This window comes from Nicotiana sylvestris, chromosome 8, assembly GCF_000393655.2.
Source record: "Nicotiana sylvestris chromosome 8, ASM39365v2, whole genome shotgun sequence".
Taxonomy (NCBI): Eukaryota; Viridiplantae; Streptophyta; class Magnoliopsida; order Solanales; family Solanaceae; genus Nicotiana; species Nicotiana sylvestris.
Window position 1 is genome coordinate 61,186,410 of NC_091064.1, and position 22,053 is coordinate 61,208,462.

General features: G+C 38.5%; 1 protein-coding gene across 1 annotated transcript; it reads right to left on the bottom strand.

Moving 5' to 3' along the window:
- Positions 1-19,551: 19,551 nt before the first annotated feature.
- On the bottom strand, positions 19,552-20,178 carry LOC138875106 (uncharacterized). Its single transcript, XM_070153926.1, has one exon. It carries the CDS (start codon positions 20,176-20,178, stop codon positions 19,552-19,554), a length of 627 nt encoding a protein of 208 aa, XP_070010027.1.
- Between the last annotated feature and the right edge of the window lie 1,875 nt (positions 20,179-22,053).

The window sequence follows — 22,053 nt, forward strand, 5'->3', positions numbered from 1 at the left end:
CGGTTCAGAAGTCAATAGGTACCGAAGTGTATGTTTAAGTTACTTTGGGTACGGTGGGCCCTGTCCCGACCAAGTCATGTACTATGTTTTAACACTATTAAAGGCTTGCAAACTAAAGTTTGGTTGTATGTAATAATTGGTTATGTCCATGTTGGTAACAATTATGAAGTTCTATAAATGTTGATGCTTCATGATCAGTCGGTTGTGTATATTTTAAAATTTTCGGTATTGTTACTTGGAGGCTTCGTTGGCCCAGATCTTATGGTTAAATAGGTGTAAGCATAAACGTCGGTTCTCATGGGCCTTCATGCATCTTGTGTTTATTGCACCTCCTGAGGTTGGGGTGTGACAATATCATTCTTTTACAACTTTGGGTGACCGTGGATCCATATGGACGGAGCAGTTCATTCCACCTTACATTAGCGGATTAAATTCGAATGGGATTGTCAAGAAATTGTGGTTCATAGAGAGTGGAACAAACCCAACTATTTTGAGCATTTAAATCTTTTCATAGGAAAAACTGGATGGAGCTACCTTTCATGCAGTAGAAATCATGCAAGTAAAAATGGATGGGAATAAACGAGCTAGTAAGATGAATGCACCACATGGGTCAGAGATGGCAATCAGAGAAATGCTGAATTATGGGTACAAGCTAGGATCTAGGCTTCACACCAAGGCCAATGAGATAATCGAGCCGATCCACCTAAAGAAACAAAAGGGTATTGTCAATCTAGGTTATGAGCCTGCACTTGAAGGATCTCATATGCCAACACTGGGAAAAAGATATCTATGCTAGAGCATGTTTTAAGCCAAGGTTAGAGTTCCGTACTGGAGGAAGATGTTGTAGATAAGATTCAGAATCTGTTTATAACAATGATCGAGGAATATTATGGTGAAGCTGAATCAAGGCACTAACCATTAGGGATTCCAAACTAGAAGAGATCTTGCAGAATTGGACCATAAGTCCATCGCTGGTTCACGCGAGTCATGGTAGTGCAAAACTGTAGTCATTGTTTTTGAACAAAAAACATGATCAATTGAGACTTAAATAATGTATGTGCTCATTTATTATCTGCCTCTCTTTTGAACGTATGGACGTTCCCCTTTTACCAAAATGAGGTTTTCTATTTTCCTTTAAAATACTACACAAATCTCTATGTTTATTTAGTTTGACTATACTAGCCTATATTGGATAATAGTTTTGGGTGTGTATTGGGACAATATGACGAAAAAGGAAAGAAGGAACAATCCATCTGGGATCGTGTTCGAGGGTCGAGGACCAAGTTTGCACATCAAAAATCAAGTTTAAAGCTGAAATTTAAAGAAAACACATTGCCACAGCGCATGGGGTGGCATGTGGTGCACTACGACTGTGTGTTTTTACTACCTGATGAATTCTGTTTGGTCTCTGATAAGTTCCACAAGTATACTGTGTGGGGAGTCGCCCCATGCAGCGCGCCTATACAATTTTCCCGGAGTTATTTACCTATTTTGGCTAGGAAAGGGTGGTTTCATCTGGGCCCGACCCTACTTGGTATAAATGTATGGAAAATTATTATTTTCTGTACTTTTGACATACTTTCGACCTAAGGAAGCTAAGGAGGAGTTGAAAAAACACAAGTACAAGGATTTTATCATTCCTTCCTCACTCAAGACCTAGTTTGGATCGAATTTATGTTTTTCAATACTTTAATTATATTGTTGATGAATTTCTCCATGTCTATAGAGTAGTTCCCTTTAGTATTTTTATGGATTTGCTATATTGATGATTGTTTGTGGATTATAACTCTATTTTTATGTATTTAATCGCTTTGGAAGATTTAATTATTGCATCTATATTCACTAGTTCATGTAATCGAGAGAGGCATAAATTGTGATATCTTTGCATTATATTGTTGGTTGACTTCATAGATTCTTCTAAATAATTGAACTAGGATATTTGAATCATTGATTAAACCTAGTTAGGAGACTAATCGAAAGAGGTTTTTCTAAAGACCAATCCACTATGGGTTCTTGCATATCTTCACGTGCTTAAATTGGCTCATCTTGTGAGGTTACGACTTAATCGAGAAAGGAGTTTTTGCTGAACGTTTGAACTAATAATTGAGTCATGAATTCGAGAGACTCACTTGAACATTAGAAGTGAATTATCTAGAGTTAGATCCGAACAATTATTTTGCAGCTATCCTGTCAAAACCCTATCTTCTCCCACTGATAACTTTATTTGCTTATTCCTTGTCTCGATAGTCATTGGTCAATAACTTTAGATTCTTAGTTAATTTTAGTTATGAATCATATAAATATCAATTGTTGATCCTCTTGGTAAAAATTAAGTTAGAAACTATGAGAATACTATTTATATCCAATCCATGTGGATATGATATTATATTGTACTATCTTTGATTAGCGAGCATAATTAAAGTGTGTGTTTTGCGCTAGTCAAATTTTGACGTCATTGCCGGGGATTGGCAATCAACAGTGTTTGAAATAATTTGTAGTGCTAATTTAGAATTTATTTTATTTGTCCCTTTTTATGTTTGGTGTTCTTTGGTTGTGCACAGGTTACAAGTTAAGATTGGTGCATGACTCGAGCTTCTGCGAAAGAAGTGCTACCATACGAGCCAGAGTTAGAAACAAAACTACGACAATTGGGGAAGGAAAGAGATCTCACCGAGAAGCTATAAAAGGTTGGTCAATCCTCAAACCAAGAAACTATGGACGGAAACGGTGATGATAATTTATATTTGGCTACAAGAGAAACAACCCAACGATGAGAACAAGCTGAACGCGAAGCTGGGGAAGCGACTATTAGAGCTACAGAGAATGTATATGAAGAAGAGAGGGGTCATAGAATTAATCACATTAACCCTTGGCTGCAGACCAGTTCAGAAATATAGCTCCCAGGAAATTATGAAACCTTCAAAATACCAACTTTCAACAATAAAGCGCTGAAACGATCCCGGCCTACCAAAATCTCGATCCGAACAAACGCCTAAGTCCAAAATCATCATACAAACCTATTGGAACCTTCAAATCCCGATTCCGAGGTTGTTTACTAAAAGTGTTGACTCAAGTCAAACTTGGCCACCTTTGGCCACTATTATGGAACTAAGTCTTCTGAATTCAATCCAAACACTTCCAAAGCCAAACCAACCATCCTTATAAATCATAAAACAATAAAATCACATATGGAAAGTCTTAAATAGGGATCGGGGATCTATAAGACAAAACGACCGGTCAGGTTGTTAAAGTATCTTGCCTAATCTTGCGTGAGGGGATACCCCTTAGGATTTGGACTTAATTTTTTATTTGCGTTAGGTGAAAAGAGACATGTACATGAGGCTATGTGTAGTTTATGATAGGATTAGACCTTAGGCTATTAATATGCCTTAATCTGAAAATGCTCTCTATATGTAACATGCTTAATCACTTTGTGTCTACATGAATATGATCTTTTCAATTGATTTAGTTGTATTCATGCTTTATATGTTGAATATCCATCTGTATTTTTATTATTGTCATGTCCTTGTGTACATTATTGATAAATTATAAGCTTATATTTTGATGAAATTTGACATTAATATTTTTGTGATAATTATGGCACATGTGGACATGTGGGGTGGATTATTTAGGTGTTGGCATAAGATTTCTACCATGCGATTGTGTTAGGTCAAAGCGATACAAATGGATATTGTGATTGTATCAAGGAGTAAGGATACAAATGGATATTGTAATTGTGTCAGGACGGAGTGCTATTGTTAGATATTGTGATTGTGTCACAATGGAGCGATACAGATAGACATTATTATTGTGTCCGAGAGGAGAGATACGGATGAATATTGTTATTGTGTCAGGATGGAGTGATATGGATAGATATTGTTATTGTGATACGAGGTGTCAATGATTTTGTTTCTATTTGATGACTTGTTGTCAAGCTAAAACCTTCACTTGCATTGAGTTGTTATCACATGCTCTAAAGAGATTGTTGATATTCTTTTATGTTATACATTTTGCTGTAGTCTTTGATATATTACACAAGTTATTTGACTAATGAGTATCACATGACTTGAACCTCGTCACAACTTCACCAAGGTTAGTCTTGATACTTACTGGATACCGATCATGGTGTACTCATACTATGCTTCTGTACTTTTTTTTAAATGTAAATCCAAGTGTTGGAGGCACCAGAGCTAGGCAGTAAGGACTTATATTGACCGCGAGGATTCAAGGTAGAGCTCCATGACCGACGCAGTCCCTTGAAGTCCCATTCCAATATTTATACTGTTATTTTCATATCTGGACAACATTATAATTGAGACATTAATATGTATTCAGTTAGAGTTCATGACTATGTACTACTTCGTTCCGGGGAGATATTTGAGTATTGCCATTTTGGGCTGATGTTAACTCTATTTCTGCTTTCATATAAATTCTGCATTATTATATTATGTTTTGCTGATTTAAATATTGTTAAGTGATTGGCGTACCTAGTTTTAGAGACTAGATGCCATCACGACCTCTATGGTGGGATTTGGGTCGTGATACTCTTTTGCATGAATGTTCTCAATGGGCTTGCTAAGTTTGTTTTGAACTCTGGACTAGTACGAATAAATTGGTTAAAATAGCGCGGGCTAACCAATTTACGGACTGGTCATTCAAAAATAGATAGCATTTGCAAAGTCATTAAAAAATAGTCACTATTTTGCTACAACACGAAAAGTTTCAGCATAATATACTGGAGATCGGTGTACCTGTGTATGAACTTCCAGCATATTATGCTGGAACTCCAACATGCGGAAAGTTCCAGTATAATATACTGGAGTTTGGAGCACCGGTGCTCCAATCTCCAGTATATTATGATGGACCGGTATATTATACTGGAACTTCAGTATATTATACTGGAGTATTTTTTCGGATTTTGAACAGTGTTTTCGTTCAGATTTATCTTTATATGAAAGAAGGCTAAATTTCGCTTACTTTTGAACCTATGGCTATTTTTGAATGACCACTTGTAAATTTTGCTATTTTTGAATTTCTCCCTATTATATTGGATGCTTTGGTTTTTTTCTGTCTTTTATCATTACCATATAAGAAATCATTTAGTTGAAAGTAATTCGTACATAGATAATAAGAATGCAATTAGGTTTATACTTTCTCGAATCATATAACTGTTAGACCAATTCATGTTAGTTTAAAAAAGTATTTAAGATGCTATAATTGAATTTAATTTTATATTTTGATGAAAATCAGACTTTTTCAACTAACATATTTTGTTAAGTATGTACAGATTTAATTTTTCAAAAGGAGGCAAATGTTCTAGGCTTAATGGACTTTCAAAAAAAAAAAAATTCATAAAGCACTATCTTGTAGTGATAATTAACTATCTATAGATATCATTTGCTATATTATGGATTGTAGTACGTTTTCTGTTGTTATAAGATGTATTAGATATATTTAAGCTACTGTATTAATGAATACAATAGCAAAAATAGGCGTGGATCAGGGAAGTCCAGCTAATCAGTTGTTGTATTCGAGTGTATTCGACTGTATTCATGGCACCGGGTGTTTACACCAAACCAATAGATATATGCTGCGTGTCTTGCATATGGATTTCAATCATTTAATCATGGTAAATTACATGCATTCTCATCTAATTAAATTAATTAACCATAGTGAGTTAATATAGTTTGGTGTAAACACCCGGTGTGGGTAAGTATTTACCGGATAGATTATTGTATTCGACTGTATTTACGGCGTGAAACAGGGAGTTACATTATTTTTAAATGGGAAGTGGATCAATTAACATAATAGACTCTTAATATAACTCAACAAACTCAATTATAACACACAAAATTTGTATTTTCAGTTATAAAAAAGATTCTCAAGCGAAAAATATCCAAAAATATAGCAATCTTCAGAGAAATTATATAATACATCTGAATACATATATTATATTAATTAAAAAATATATGAATACATTCATGACATATAGTGAGACAGTGAATACAATGAAATACATAGAATACATCGGGATACATTGAAATACAATGAAAAAAAGATAGTGAATACAATGAAATACATGGAATACAGCGAGATACATTGAATTACAATGAAAAAAAGACAATGAATACATGAAAATACAGCGTGATACATTGAAAATACATTGAAATATATTAAAAAAATCAAGTTGCTCAGCCCCAGACTCGGTCGTCTTTCTTCAAGAACAAACCCTAATTTTCAGCAAATCTATCGTCGAACAAAAACCCTGAACACTACATGTCTTATTGGAAGTGGTATGTAACTTATACAACGTCCATCGCACGTATTTGTATTGTAGGAGAACTATATTGTTGTTGTCTACCTAAAACTCCTTCATCAACATATAGTCCTCTCCAGATGAAAGACCCGTGAAGCACAGAGGGATTGACCAAATTTTGGGTTGCACAAAATTGAGGAGAAAAGTCAGAGAAGTCTTCGTGGTATACCAGGCAAAATCACTGTTTGTGGCTAATGGTAGGTGGTGTGGGTGAGAGTAATTTTGAGATTGAGCATCGTATTTTCAGGGAATGAGGGAAGAGAATGACATATATCAAAGTAGAGAGAGAAAGAAAATAGTGTAATTGAATAACGTATTTCGTGGCTTAGGGGTAGGAGGTAACCAAAATTTGATATTTTGCTATAAAACATTAAAAGGTATCTATAGAATATAATTTTTTTAAATAGTATTTATTTAAAAAATATATTCTATAGATACCTTTTAATGTTTATAGCAAAATATCTAATTTTGGTTACCTCCTACCCCTAAGCCACTAAATACGCTATTTAGTTACACTATTTTCTTTCTCTCTCTACTTTGATACATGCCATACTCTTCCCCTATTCCCTGAAAACACGATGCTCAATCGCAAAATTCCTTTCACCCATATCACTTACGTTCTCTCCGATCCCAATTTCTCCAATCCCATCGGACGTTGCTTTGGCTCTTCTTCGCCATTGTAATTGATTCACTTTCCATAATGCCTCCTCATTTAACGATTTTGAAGTTTACTATCGGACAAGTCTTGCCTCTTGCCAGATTGCTCTTGGTCTAGATTATGCTGCCAATCAAGGCCTAGCTTCAAGTGCGAATCCCAATTACTAATGAATTGGAATGACAGACGTATGCCTTGATCTTCATATTGACGAATAAACTGAAGTGAAGCCATGTAATTTAGAAAGTTATAATTCTTTGGAAATCATGAAGCTTGATAGTATATGATGTATGATGTAAGTAAGAAGAGCAAAATTCAACGAATAGCTTTTTACATCTCTTTAACAGAGTCCTTATTCTGCCACCATTGCTCGACGACGGATTCGCCAGAAATTAGGGTTTGTTCTTGAACAAAGACGACGGAGTTTGGCGCTGAGCAAATTGAATTTCTCTGTTAATATATTTCAATGTATTTCGTTGTATTTCCATGTATTTCATTGTATTTCAATGTATCTCGTTGTATTCCATGTATTTCATTGTATTCACTGTCTCGTTGTATTCCATGAATGTATTCATATATGAATGTATTCATATATTTTTTAAATTAATATAATTTATGTATTCAGACGTATTATATAATTTCTCTGAAGATTGCTATGTTTTTGGGTGTTTTTTGGTTGAGAAATTTTTTATAACTGGAAATACAAAATTTGTGTGTTATAATTGAGTTTGTTGAGTTATATTAGGAGTTTATTATGTTAATTGATTCACTTTCCATTTAAAATAGTATAATCCCCTGTTTCACGCTGTGAATACAATCGAATACAATAATCTTTCCAGTTGTAATCCCATGTTTCGCGCCATAAATACAGTCGAATACCCTCGAATACAACAACTGATTAGCTGGACTTTCCTGATTCATGCCTATTTTTGCTATTGTATTCATGAATACAGTAGCTTAAATATATCTAATACATCTTATAACAATAGAAAACGTATCTACAATCCGTAATATAGCAAATGGTATCTATAGATAGCTAATTACCGCTAAAAGATAGTGCTTTATGAAAATTTCTCAAAAAAAAAAAAAAAAAAGCGAAAGCCAGGCCCACCCCTTTAAAAGGCAAACTAGAGACTTAAACGGACTTTTGGCCCAACTATGGTAGAATTTTCGGAACCAATTTCAAATAGGCCCAAGTTAAAATGGTCCAACGGTCTTTTCAAAGTATTCGACTTTATCTGAAGGCCTAATTAAGAGTTGCATACTTTTTAGTAAATTTTACCTCCTATGGCAAAGGTATACACCTTATTTATTATAAATTAAAATTATTTTAAAATATTATTTTCTATAGCTACCTTTTATATTTATAGCAAAATAAGTATTTATGATATATACTACCATTGAGGCATGGAATAAGGCATAAAATACGCTATTTATGTTTTTTCTCTCTCTTAGACAACTGGACATACCTATTTTTAAGGTGATTGATGTTACTGTATTTATGAATACATGGCGCGAATACATGTGAATACATGCGCATATAGCTGGGCTGCCCTGATTTTAAGCGCTTTTTATTGCTGTATTCATGAATACAGCAGCGCGAATACATGTGAATACATGCGCGTACAGCTGGACCGCCCTGATTTTAGGCGCTTTTTGCTGCTGTATTCATGAATACATGGCGCGAATACATGTGCGTGCAGTTGGACTACCCTGATTTTAGGCACTTTTTACTGCTGTATTCATGATTACATGGCGCGAATGCATGTGAATACATGCGCGTACAACTGGACTGTCCTGATTTTAGGCGCTTTTTACTGTTGTATTCATGATTACAGCAACGCGAATACATGTGAATACATGCGCATACGGCTGGACTGCCCTGATTTTAGGCACTTTTTACTGTTGTATTCATGAATACATGACGCGAATACATGTGAATACATGCGCGTACATCTGGAATACCCTGATTTTAGGCGCTTTTTGCTGTCGTATTTATGAATACAACAATGCGAATACAGTGAATACACTACTGTAATAACTGAACAGTAGCTATATGAAGTAATTATGAATATAATAGCTGTAGAAAATTAATAACCACTAAACAATAGTAGTTTATGAAAATTCCTCTACTTTTTAAAGGAGGCCAATTAGGCCATTAAGGCTATAAATACTTTCTTCAGCATATTACTTGTATTTTGTTAGAAAATAATCTTTACTATTCATAAATAAATAATTCTCAATTCCTATTTTAGAACCTTTTTTCAAAAGACAAATTGTATTTTGAAAATAACCAGCACTTAGCTTTTTATATTCTTTTTTTTTATAAATAATTAATTCTTGCCAATTATTAGTAACTAACCCTCATGCGTAAACTTGGACATATAGGGTTCTTTTTGTCATTGGATTTTATCTTATATAGGCATCTTTTAGTTATATTTAGATATAACCTTAACTTTCCTTTAGACTAATAATCAGAATGTGGATAATCCTCTTCCCTACTTTTAGACCAAGTATGAGGAACTCTTGCGGTTAGATTTTCATAGATGCCTTACCCTTTCCCCTTACAATAACTTGAACCTTTACCTGAAATCTTACTGGTTTAGCATACTTTTAAGATTTGATGATCTTTACTTGACTTTTAGATACCCCGATATAACTTTAAATATTAGGTGGCGGCTCTATATTTCAATAAATCTTATAATTACTATTATGTTGAATCCTATCTTAACCCGTATAAAATAGGGCGCAACAATACGACAAGCTTCCAAACCGTCACCCGTAAAAGGAGCGGGCAAGCTCCCTCCAGTTGTCCAGTCCCTGAATAACTCTTGGTTCTTGAGCATGTTGAAAGATTAGGCGGCAGTTGCAAGAGCTGCTCGAAAATTTAACGAACAAGCAAAAAAACCTATATATTATGTTTTCTTAAGTTTAGTAAAGAGCTTTTTTCTTACTACAAGATAAAATAAAATAATCAAAGTTTTGCATGAGTTAGTTCAATTAAATCGCTCAGTTAATTTACTACATGCCGTATTAAAGACCTTAATTTCCCATTACTTGTAATCTTTAATTAGCTTGTTTATCTTTCAGTCTTTAATATGGGAAAACAATGGAAAAATAAAGAAGATTATTAAAAGGAAAAGCCCACAAAATCAGCCAAAAATATACAGGTTAGTTACCGAAGGATTGAAGGAACCCTTTGTTTATTCAGGAATGTATTTTAGGCAAAATACAAAATTAGCCGGTTTCAAAAATCCTCTTTTCTTTTTTAAATTTTGTGCCAAGTCAAACTACCTCATCTAAATTAAAACAGGGAGGAATATTATTTTTAGGAGCGGCTAAAAATATATATTTCTCATTAATTTCTACATATAAGTTTTCTTTTGGCTCTCTCGTTTGGCTTGCAAGACCAAATACTTGGGATCAAACGCAAACCAAACTAGCAATATCCCTTAGTGAAACAAAATTTTTGCTCAAATTGCACCCCATTTAATCTATACCCATTTTTTAAAAAACTTTTAATTTGTACCCACTTTTTAAAAAACTTCAGCCCCCTTTCTCCTCCTCCTTGCTTTGCAACTCTCTCAATCATATACAGGAGAATCTCAACTAAGAACCTTAGGACGTTCTTCCCATGCAGTGATACTATATAAATGAACACTTTCTTCCTGGTCTCTCAATACCAGTCTCCTTTTACTAGTTTTCTCAGCAAACCCTATTCTCTCTTTTCTCTGATTTTCATATAAAATTTTGGTTTTTAGTTTAAAGCATATTGTGGAAGTCAAACCCTTTCGGTAACGATTACAATATCTTTTGCTTTTTCTCTTTCGAACTTTCTTTGCATAGGTTATAACCTGCAACTTATCCATCAAATTTCTCTTCAGAGGTTTACACACTATAGCTTATCATCGATCTTTCTACCTTTTTTTTTGTTTACTTATTTCAACCTTATCAAGTTTGCTGGATATTTCTGGAATCCGAGATCATCTGTATTTTCAGGTGAATGTACTTGCAACATCAAAGTTGATCAACCGCGAAACACCAAAAAATAGTAGTGATTCCCTCAGACTTCAGCTCTAGAGCTGAACTTCAGGCCCGACTACTAGAATGCTGAAGTTTTGCGTGATTGCCTTTGCTACTTCAGCCCCATGTACTGAAGTTATACGAAAAAGCGGGTACACTTGCAATTTTTTTTGCTTAGCGGGCACAAGTTAAAATGTGACACAAAAAGCGGGTATAGATACAAATGCCCCAAAATTTTTGCACACTCGGTACTCTTGTCAAGATGTTTCCATTGTTTTACCCTAAAATTTAGATAACAATTAAACTTATAATGTGGTTTTAAGGATATGTGATTTCACCTAATATTAATTGATGAGCGTAAAGATAAATGATGCAAAATTGATAATGATATAAAGCAAACCAGCGTTTGGATAGAGCCCTCGAGCTCGGACACCCTCGAGCTAGTTATGCAAGATTAGTTAAAGACACAATAAGTTGATGAACAAGCAAGTGAGCTGAGAAATATTATATTGCTTTGACATTCGTGAATGTGGTGCCTTTACAAATGAGGGGGACTCCCCTTTATATACTAGAGGAATCCTAATTATGGTACAATTCTAATTACGAAAGTAAATCTCATGATTGGCACAAATAACCGCCCTTGGTTCGATCTATTCCGGGATTTCCGCCGTGATCTTCGACCAGTTGCGGATATCTCGCCTTTTCATTATTGCACTTCACTCGAAGTCGGCCATACTTAATCTTGATTGCTGCTGGCCTCGGTCTCGGCAAACATCTCGATTCTTGAACTTGACACCTCGTCTTAACGTTATAGACCGATTCATTGCGAGGCTGAGCTTCGCCATGATCTCCTGGTCTCGATTGAATAGCAAAATTGGGAAAGCCCAATTTTAACCGTATATAGATAGTACCCTCGTTTCTTGGAGTGTAATGAGAAGAAACGAACTGAGCCTTCGATTTTGTACCTGGACCAATTATGATGTCATCCTCGTGACGTAAGCGACAGAGGCGACTGAAGCATCGCGTATGTACAACTCTCAAGATCATTAATTAGTACCATTTGATGGCCGACCACTAATCCTTTGAACCGTCATCTCAAATGTTATAAATAGATCATCTTCATAATTTTCTCAAACTTTACTTACAAAATCCCTTCTAATCTTCAGAGCACTTCTTCTCCATTCGAGTTGTTCAAATCTTCTAATCTCGTTTGTCAACCTTCTCTTCAAACAACAAATTTTATCTTCTTCTTTCTCTGAACTCATATAAAAATGGCGAAAACATCAAAAACCGTTCCTCAAAAGGAAAAAGCCTCTTCTTCGCGGCCGGCCATAGATAAAACACCGGTAGAGCCACGCATCGAAGAGTGTGTTCCTGGGTCATGTGACTTTACGTTCGATTTCAAGATCGAGAAAACCTCGTCAGTCCCTGGCCGATGTGAGCTGATGTCGAGATATATATGCTCGATAATTGAGGGTGACCTGAAGCAAGTGAAAAAGGATTACCATTGGGAAGGCAAAGAGGTGGTTATTCCAACCCCCGAAGAGGACATCACCACCCACGTGAAAGGATTCTTGAGTGTTTACATTTACCCTTTTACACTGGGTCCCGTTGACCCTGCTATCCTTGATTTCTGCCGCCAATACCAAATAACACTGGGCCAAATCCATCCATCCTTCTAGGCATTGTTATTTTGCTCTGATTCTTTGTGAGCAAAGTCGAGGGGATGCCTTTTACCCTCGATCATCTCATTATAATGTACATCCCCCGTCTTTATTGAGGTGCACTAATAAGGCTTCAGTGTCGGGCCACCAACGTGCTATTCTCGAGCATTGATGAGGACAAGGATCGAGGATGGATGGGCTGGTTTGTCCGAGTGAGGACTTCCGACATAATTCCGGTCGAGAAAATGCCTTTCCTGAAGAGTGAAATATGAAGCGTAAGTACAAACCCACCTATAGCTTCCGTTTACCGTTTTGTTTCTTTTGTCTTTCCATATTAACATCCTTTCCTATGATGCAGTGGTTTCTTGGGTGTCCGGTGCAATCCCGAACCTTGAAGGCTAGGTTTGGAAGCTGGCCTTCACCTCTTCGTACGCTGAGCGCTCGTGGCGCGATTTAGTAAGGGGTCGATGGGAGGCCAAAAATCACGGTAAGCTTTTCTGTCCGTGTTTGATGCCCTTTTATGAAATGTTTCTTTTTTATTTTTACTTGATTTCCTTTCATACAGGTCTCGAGGACAATGATATCATGTGGCCACCCCCACATGGGAAAGAGGAGGCCCCGAAACCGGCTAAGGATAAGAAGAGGAGAAGGGCCTCGCCTTTCGATAACCCAACGCCTAAGAAGAGCAAGGCTCGTAAGTCAAAGAATGACACCACCGCTCTGCCTAGCAACGTAGCCCATAAACTACGAGATGAAGAAGAGGAGAAAGAAGATGCTGACTATGAGTTGGTAGCTCGAAAGAGTGGGAGCGCCGAAGCTTCGAAGGGAGCTGAGCCGGTGATGGCCTAGGAGGCTCATCTTCAGACCGAGGAGATCTCGGAAGATGGTCCGAGCAAAGTTCCCGAGTCATCGGAGGCTGAAGATGTATCCTGCCTTGACGAACAATCGGCGAGTGTGCCTGTCCGCTGTGACGAACAATTGGCGGGTGTGCTTGAAGGGTCCAGTTCCGAGGCCCTCCGATAAGGAGAGAGCACCCCAAGTGTCTTGCTTGGGGCAATCAACATTGATGATTCGCCGCCCCTCCCCACATTTTCTGCGGGTCGAATTCGGGAGGCCTAGGATATGGAGACCCTCGATGTGGGAACGACCCACGAAAGGGATGAATTATTCCATGTCTGCTTTACGGGGGTCGATGATGATTCCGATATGGATGCATCAATCATTTTCAATGAGGCTCAACGTCTCTTGAATCAGGTAGATTTCAGCCCCCGTTATTAGTTTTATGTTTGCCCTTATTTCCTTTTGCCTGATTTCATTCCTTTCTTCATAGGCTGTGATGCATCATTGGGAACTATTTTCCAAATCCCGATCCAAGCTGAAACGGTGTTAGGCCGATCTCAAAAGGCTCATGGAGGAGAAAGATGCCCTCAAACTCCTCAGTAAGCAAAAATAAAAGAAGATCAGGGACCTCCGAGCTGAACTGGCCAAAGCTCACAAAGAGCATACTGACTTGATCAAACAGGTAATGAAAAATTTTCTTAGAAGTGTGGTGTGTCTATTCGGGGATGGCGACTAACACTTTGATCCTACAGGTTCATTAGAAGTCCGAAAGGATCGAGAAGCTTTGCGAGGAAGCTAAGATGAGAGAGGTAGAGACTTTGCGGTGGAAGCAGAACATGGACCGCCTCACCTTGGAGAAAGATACTGCTCAGCCCAGCTATCTTCGGCTGAGCGTCAACTCCAAAGCATGAAGGAAGAGAGCTTGGCCCGAGCCAAGAAAATTATGGAGCTCGAGACTCGGTTGGCTGCTGAGCTTGCAAAGGCTGCATCTGAAATAGAAAGAGTAAAAGCCGACACGGAGGCAGTCGTGGCCATCTACCGAGCCGATGCTGAAGCCATTAATGCTCGAGCAAAGGAAATTTTCGATGCTGCTCAGGTTCTATCATCCTATATTGCCAAACCTACCAAGTGCTAGTCTCAGAGAGAGACTCTCGAAGAGATTCATGCTCATGGTTTTGACCTTACTGCCGATATCGAGAACGCGAAAGTGCTAGAGGCCGAAGCCAAAGCTTTGCTTTCTGATGATGATGACTCTGGGAGCGCGAGCGGATCCGAGAGCGAAGAAGATGAAGAAGTTCCCGTGGAAGATTAGGCACTTAGAATTTTTTCTTCTTTTTTGGATTTTTGTGTAAGACCCTGAGTGGTCTTTGTAAATACCTTTGCATATATGAAAGATCCTTTCTCTTTCCGATTTGTCTCTGATTTTTGTTTCGTGAAAACTTTATTTTGCTTTCCTCTTATGATAGTTCTGAAATACTTTAGGTCTTGTGAGAAATTTGGCTCACTTCGTTGCCCTGTGAAAATTTTGTTGAAATCGAATTGGTACAGTCTCTATAATTGAGTGAGTACTTGCTCGAACTCGGAGTTGTGAAACCCTTGGGTTTTGGTTAAGCGAGGGCGAGTCCTCGAACTTAACAATGTAATGGCCCTTAGGCTATTGAATCAGGCCTGTATGGCCTCAAAAGAGTGGCTTTTTCCCTTTTTTGTCTTAAAATTTTAATCATATAAAAATTTGTTATGCCTTAGAATGAGATAGATATGTACCTATTAGGCTTCAGTGTTATCGAAAAACTTTGTTATGCCTTAGCATAAGTTTGATCAATTTGGTACCTCTTAAGGTTTTTAGGTTCGATGTTATCGAAACCATATGTGACTTTGTTGAGGGTAGCCCTTTTTTACCCGATTTTATGGAAGTATATGAAGGCCTGTTTGATTATGGAATTCGGACGTCTCCGAACCGTGTTAGTTTGACCGTAGCCTTTAACTTGATATTTGCCCATTGGGCTTGTTTTTTGATTATACTTCAAACTTATTCGAAGTATCAGTCCCCGAATGGGGTGGCTGTGGCCTATAAAATTGAGGATTACCTTTTTAAGGTCTTAAGATTTCAAAGTTCAATAATTCGAGCATGTCAATTTTTGGATGGCAGTCCCCGAGTACGGAGTTAATTGCTCGAGCTTTAGTTGCGATTGGCTCTTGAGCCGGTTTCCATAATATATCGTAAGTACGAAATTGTAAAGTAGAAATCTGGCTAAGGCATGGAATATCTGATAAGGAAAAAGTACTTCTTTTAATTGATCATTCAGGCATACATGTTTTGTCATTCGGGCAATCTACATGGGCACAGTTCATTTGACCATTTGGCCCTTTACAAAATTTTCCTATCGAGACCTTGTTGACACAAAGCATTTTCCTTGAAAACATAACATCCGAGGGTGAATCCCTCCTAGTATTCGAGGTTGATTGCAAAGAAGCTTCGGATACTATTGAATTGTCCCTAGGTAGCACAAATAATTGTTGCCTTGTTAAAAACGTCGCTGGAAAACCCATTTGGGACAAAAACTGATCTAAGAGAAAAAGAGCGCAACACGTGCTTTAAAGCCTGAGGTCCTTGTGTTGAAGAATTTCTCGATGTCTTTGATTGAACACCTATAATAAGTTAGTACCGAACATAAATGAAAAAGGGAGAAAGTCATACCTTAGAAATAGTATCGTTTGAGGAGTGATATGTTCCAATTATTTGGCAGTTGTTCGCCGTTCATCGTGCCAAGCTTATAAGATCCCTTTCTGATGATACTGTGGACCTGATATGGTCCTTCCCAATTTGGACCGAGTTTCCCCTTATTTGGATCTCGAGTGTTGAGTGACTTTTCTCATAACTAAGTCCCCTATTTTGAAGTGTCGAAGATTGGCTCTTCGGTTATAATATCTTTCGATTCGCTATTTCTGGGCGACAATTCGAACGAGGGCGACTTCCCATTTTTTGTCTAGCAATTCGAGGCCTGTGTTCATAGCCTTGTGATTTTATTCTTCCGTTGTGTATCAAAACCTGACATTTGGTTCCCCGACTTCGACTAGGATCAGAGGTTCGGTGCTATATACTAAGGAGAATGGCGTTGCCCCCGTACTGGATTTTGTCATTGTCCGATATGCCCAAAGGACTTCGGGCAAAATTTCTCCCCATTTTCCCTTAGCGTCGTTCAACCTTTTCTTTAAGTTTTGAATGATGGTCTTGTTCGTTGATTCAGCCTATCCGTTCCTACTAGGATGATATGACATCAATAATATCCTTTTTATTTTGTGATCTTTGAGGAACTTCGTTATTTGCTGCCGATAAATTATTTTCCATTGTCGCACACTATCTCGGCGGGTATCTCAAATCGGCATACGATGTGATCCCAGATGAAATCTATAACTTCTTTCTCTTTGACTTTCTTGTAAGCCTGTGCTTCCACCCATTTAGAGAAATAGTTAGTCATAAATAAAATGAACTTATCTTTACCCAGGGCCGATGGTAGAGGGCCGACAATATCTATCCCCCATTTCATGAATGGCCACGAGGATAAGACTAAATGAAGTTTCTCGCCGGGCTGGTGAATCATCGGTGCATGTCTTTGGCATTTATCGCATTTTCGAACGAACTCCTTAGCATCTTTTTCCATACTGTCCCTATAATGCCCTGCTCTGATGACTTTGTAAACCAGTGATTCGGCACCGAAATGGTTCCTGCAAGTGCCCTCGTGAATTTCTTGTAGGACACAGTCGGTGTCTCCCTGAGCCAAATATATTGCCAACGGCCCATCGAATATCCTTTTGTACAATGTTCCATCTTCGGCCAATGTGAATCGTGCAACTTTCATTTGTAAAGTCCTCGATTCCTTAGGGTCCGATGGAAGTTTCCCATTCTTCAGATAATCAATATATTTGTTCCTCCAAACTCAAGTTGGGCTTGTGGAATTCTTTTCGGCGTGACCTTCTTTGACTACCGATTTTGAAAGTTTTACGATAGTCCCCGAGCTAATTTCATCATCTTCGACTGATGACCCCAAGGTTTCAAGGGCATCGGCCTTACCGTTATGCTCTCGAGGTACATGTTGTAGGGTCCATTCTTTGAACCGGTGTAAGGTTACCTGCAATTTGTCCAAGTACCTTTGCATTCGATCTTCTCGAACCTCGAAAGTTTTGTTGACTTGGTTAACCACGAGATGGGAATCACACTTTGCCTCGATGACCTTTGCCCCTAAACTTTTAGCCAGCTCGAGACCTGCAATCATGGCCTCATACTTGGCCTCATTATTAGTCAACTTAGGGGTTTTGATAGATTGTCTAATTGTATTGCCTGTGGGTGGCTTCAAAATGATGCCTAGCCCAGATCCCTTCACATTCAAAGCACCATCTGTGAAAAGGGTCCACACCCCCAAGGATGTACCTGATTTTAGCAACAGTTCCTTTATGACCTCGGATACGAGGGCTAGTGTAAAGTCGGCCACGAAATATGCTATGATTTGAGACTTGATGGTCATTCGGGGTTGATACTCGATATCATACCCACTGATTTTGATGGCCCATTTGGCCAGTCGTCCCGAGAGTCTGGGCTTGTGCAAAATATTGCGAAGGGGACAAGTGGTTACAACACAAATTGGGTGACATTGAAAATACGATTTTAATTTCCTAGAGGTGCTTATTAGAGTAAGCACTAATTTTTCTAAGTGTGGGTACCGGGTCTGTGCTTCACCTAAAGTTCGGTTGACGTAGTAAACAGGAAATTGCGTGCCTTTCTCTTCTTGAACTAGGACACCACTTACTGCAACCTCCAATACTGCCAAATATAAGTAGAGTTGCTCGTCTGTTTTTGGAGTGTGAACCAATGACATGCTCGAAAGATACCACTTTAATTCTTCCAATGCCTATTGGCATTCCGGGTCCAAGTGAAATTGTTCTTCTTTTTGAGCAGTGAGAAGAACCTGTGACTTCGATCTGAAGACCTCGAGATGAACCATCCTAAAGTAGCTATTTGTCCTGTAAACCTTTGTACGACCTTAACGATGTCCACGACCGTGATGTCTTTGATTACCTTGATTTTATTGGGGTTGATCTTGATCCCCCGGTTTGACACCATAAAGTCGAGGAACTTGCCTGAACCGACTCTGAATGCGCATTTCTTGGGGTTGAGCTTCATGTTGTATTTTCTCAATATGTTGAAGGTTTCCTGCAAATGTGTCAAATGGTCCTCTGCGCGCAAGGACTTAACTAGCACGTCATTAATATAAACCTCCATTGATTTACCTATTTGTTCTTCGAACATTCGGTTTACTAGGCGTTGATAAGTAGCACCAGCATTTTTTAACCCAAACAACATTACATTATAGCAATAAGTACCGTACTTAATGATAAATGAAGTCTTTTCCTAATCCTCTAGGTTTATTCGTATTTGGTTGTACCCGGAATAGGAATCGAGAAAGTCAAGGATCTCGTGGCCGGCCGTGGTATTGATCATGCGATTGATATTCGGGAGGGGAAAAGAGTCCATAGGGCATGCTTTGTTTAAGTTTCTGCAGTCTACACACATTCTAAGTTTATTCCACTTCTTGGGGACTACAACTACGTTTTTCTAACCACTCGGGATATTTTACTTCCCGAATGGAACCTACTTTGAGAAGTTTGGTTACCTCGTCCTTGATGAACGCATGCTTTACCTCGGATTGTGAGCTTGTCTTTTGCTTTATCGATCTGAACTTCGAATCCAAACTCAATCGATGAGTGTTGATCTCTGGTGGGATCCCTGTCATGTCAAGGTGGGACCAAGCAAAACAATTCATATTTTTAGTAAGGAATTTAATGAGTTTTTCCCTAAACTAGGGAGTTAACCCCGTGCCCAGGTACACCTTTTGATCAGGCAGATGCTCGATTAGTATGACTTGTTCAAGCTCTTCGACCGTTGACTTCATGGCATCAGAATCATCGGAGGTTACGAAGGTTCAAGGCATCATGCAATCATCATCCTCGATAATTTCCTACTGTTCTGATCTGGTCAAAGCCAACGACCGTTGTTGCTAATTGACCTTCTGCTTTTCCTTTGATTCTGGTCCCTTTGTTGATGTTAGAGTCGATACTGGTATCACCTCATCGATTGCAAACATCTCTTTGGCTGCTAGTTGTTCGCCGTACACCATTTTGACTTCTTCCGGTGTTGGGAATTTCAAAACTTGATGAAGCGTAGGTACCGTCCTCATTTTATGGATCCAAGGTCTCCCGAGCAGTGTGTTATATCTCATATCACCTTCGATTACATGGAACTTTGTTTTCTGGATAGTTCCATACACGTTCACTGGCAATATGATTTCCCCTTTGGTGGTTTCAGTTACCATGTTGAAACCGTTGAGCACTAAAGTTGCAGGCACGATTTGATCCTGAAGGTCGAGTTGCTCCACAATCCTCGATCGAATAATATTTGCCGAGCTACCTGGATCAACCAACACATATTTCACTTGAATTTTATTCATAAGGATAGATATTACTAGTGCATCATTGTAGGGGTGTTCGATCCCTTCTGCATCTTTATCATTGAAAGATAAGGTATCATCTGGTAAGTAGTTCCGGGTATGCTTCTCCCTTGTGATTGTGACTTTGATGCATTTAAATGTCGGACCCTGAGGGATATCGACCCCACCGACGATCATATGAATCACGTGTTGAGGTTCCTCCTATTCTTTTTTCCTGTTTGCATCCCTATCTCTGAAGTGATTTTATGCTCGGTCACTCAAGAACTCTCGAAGATGACCTTCGTTGAATATATGAGCTACCACTTCCCTTAATTGTCTACAGTCCTCAGTTCTATGACCATGGATTCCATGGTACTTGCACATTTAATTTGGATTTCTTTGAGCTGGATCGATTTATAGGGGTTTGGGCCACCTAGTATCCTTGATTCTCCCAATGGCTGACACAATACCTGAAGTATCGATGCTGAAGTTGTATTTTGATAACCATGGTGCTTCCTTAGGCTCGACATGTTTATCAAAGCTACTCTTACTCATGAGACCTCAAAAAATTTGACCTTGATCATTCCTTCGATCATTTCAAATAGGATTACGTCCCGGTCCATTGTTTCTACGATTTGCACTATATGGTTGGTACCGATCTCTAATCGATCGGGGCTCTCTGTCGATGGCTCTTTGAATCCTGCCTTCGGACCTATTTGAGTAAACGGAATTGGATGGAGCTACGAATTGATCATCCTCGACTCTGATCTTTGATTGGTTTCGATTATGCATATTGGCCCAGATCACAGTTGGATATTCAATCAAATTCTGCTTTAGTTGATGTGATGCTACCAAACTTCGCTCGTTCAAACCCTGCGTAAAGGCTTGGACAACCCAATCATCGGTAACCAGGGGTAGGTCGATGCGATCTATCTAAAACCGAGATACTAATTCCCTTAGCATTTCATTGTCCTTTTGTCTCACTTTGAAGAGGTCCGACTTCCTAGTCGTGACCTTTTTTGCTCCAGCGTGTACCTTTATGAACGAATCGGCAAGAATGGCAACAGAATCGATGGAATTGGGCGGTAAATTGTGGTACCAAATCATTTCCCCCTTCGATAAAGTTTCTCCAATTATTTTCAACAAAAATGATTCAATTTCATCGTCTTCTAAGTCATTTCCTTTTATTGCGCATGTATAAGAAGTGACATGCTCGTTAGGATCAGTGGTTCTATTGTACTTGGGAATTTCTGGCATGCGGAATTTCTTCAGAATGGGCTTCGGAGCCGTACTTGGTGGGAAAGGCTTCTATACAAATTTTTTCGAATCCAAACCCTTCAGAATCGGGGGTTCCCCTAGTATTTGATCAACCTGGGAGTTGTACGTTTCTACCTTCTTATCATTGGCCTCGATCTTCTTTCTCCTGATTCAATCCATTTATTGAGCTCCTCAAGCATCTTCATGATGGCGGGATCAGTTCCCCATCCACTATCATTCAGTTTCTCCTATACGAATTTGACCCTATGAACAACTTCCTGTGATATATCGAGTTTGATTCTGCTTGGGGCTCGATTCTGATTTTGGAGTTACGCTATTGTGGCCTACTGAGTTTGTTGCATGTCAAATATCATTCGAGGCTTATTCTGCCTTCTTCACCATTTTGTGCATCCTGATTGGCTGCCCGGGTGTCTCTGCAAACGCTATTTTCAGGGTCGGCACCTAAATCTCCACGAATGGCGACACGAGAACTAACATCAACCTGATCTATGACCTGTGATATGTCGGATTGATTGGAGGCATTCTGTTTCTCAGGGTGGCTACGTGTTCGTTTTCACTATGAAGACCAAGGCCGGTATCAGTGTGAGTGGTTACTACTTGAGAGTTTGACATGTTGATTCCTAAAATAAAAAATACTCACGAGAACAAGCGTAAAAGCAGTGAGTGTTATGAAGGTTGACATATTAAGCAATCGCTATTATCCTTAGCCCCACGGTAGGTGTCAAGCTGTTTACCCTAAAATTTGGATAACAATTTAATTATAATGTGGTTTTAAGGATATGTGATTTCACATAA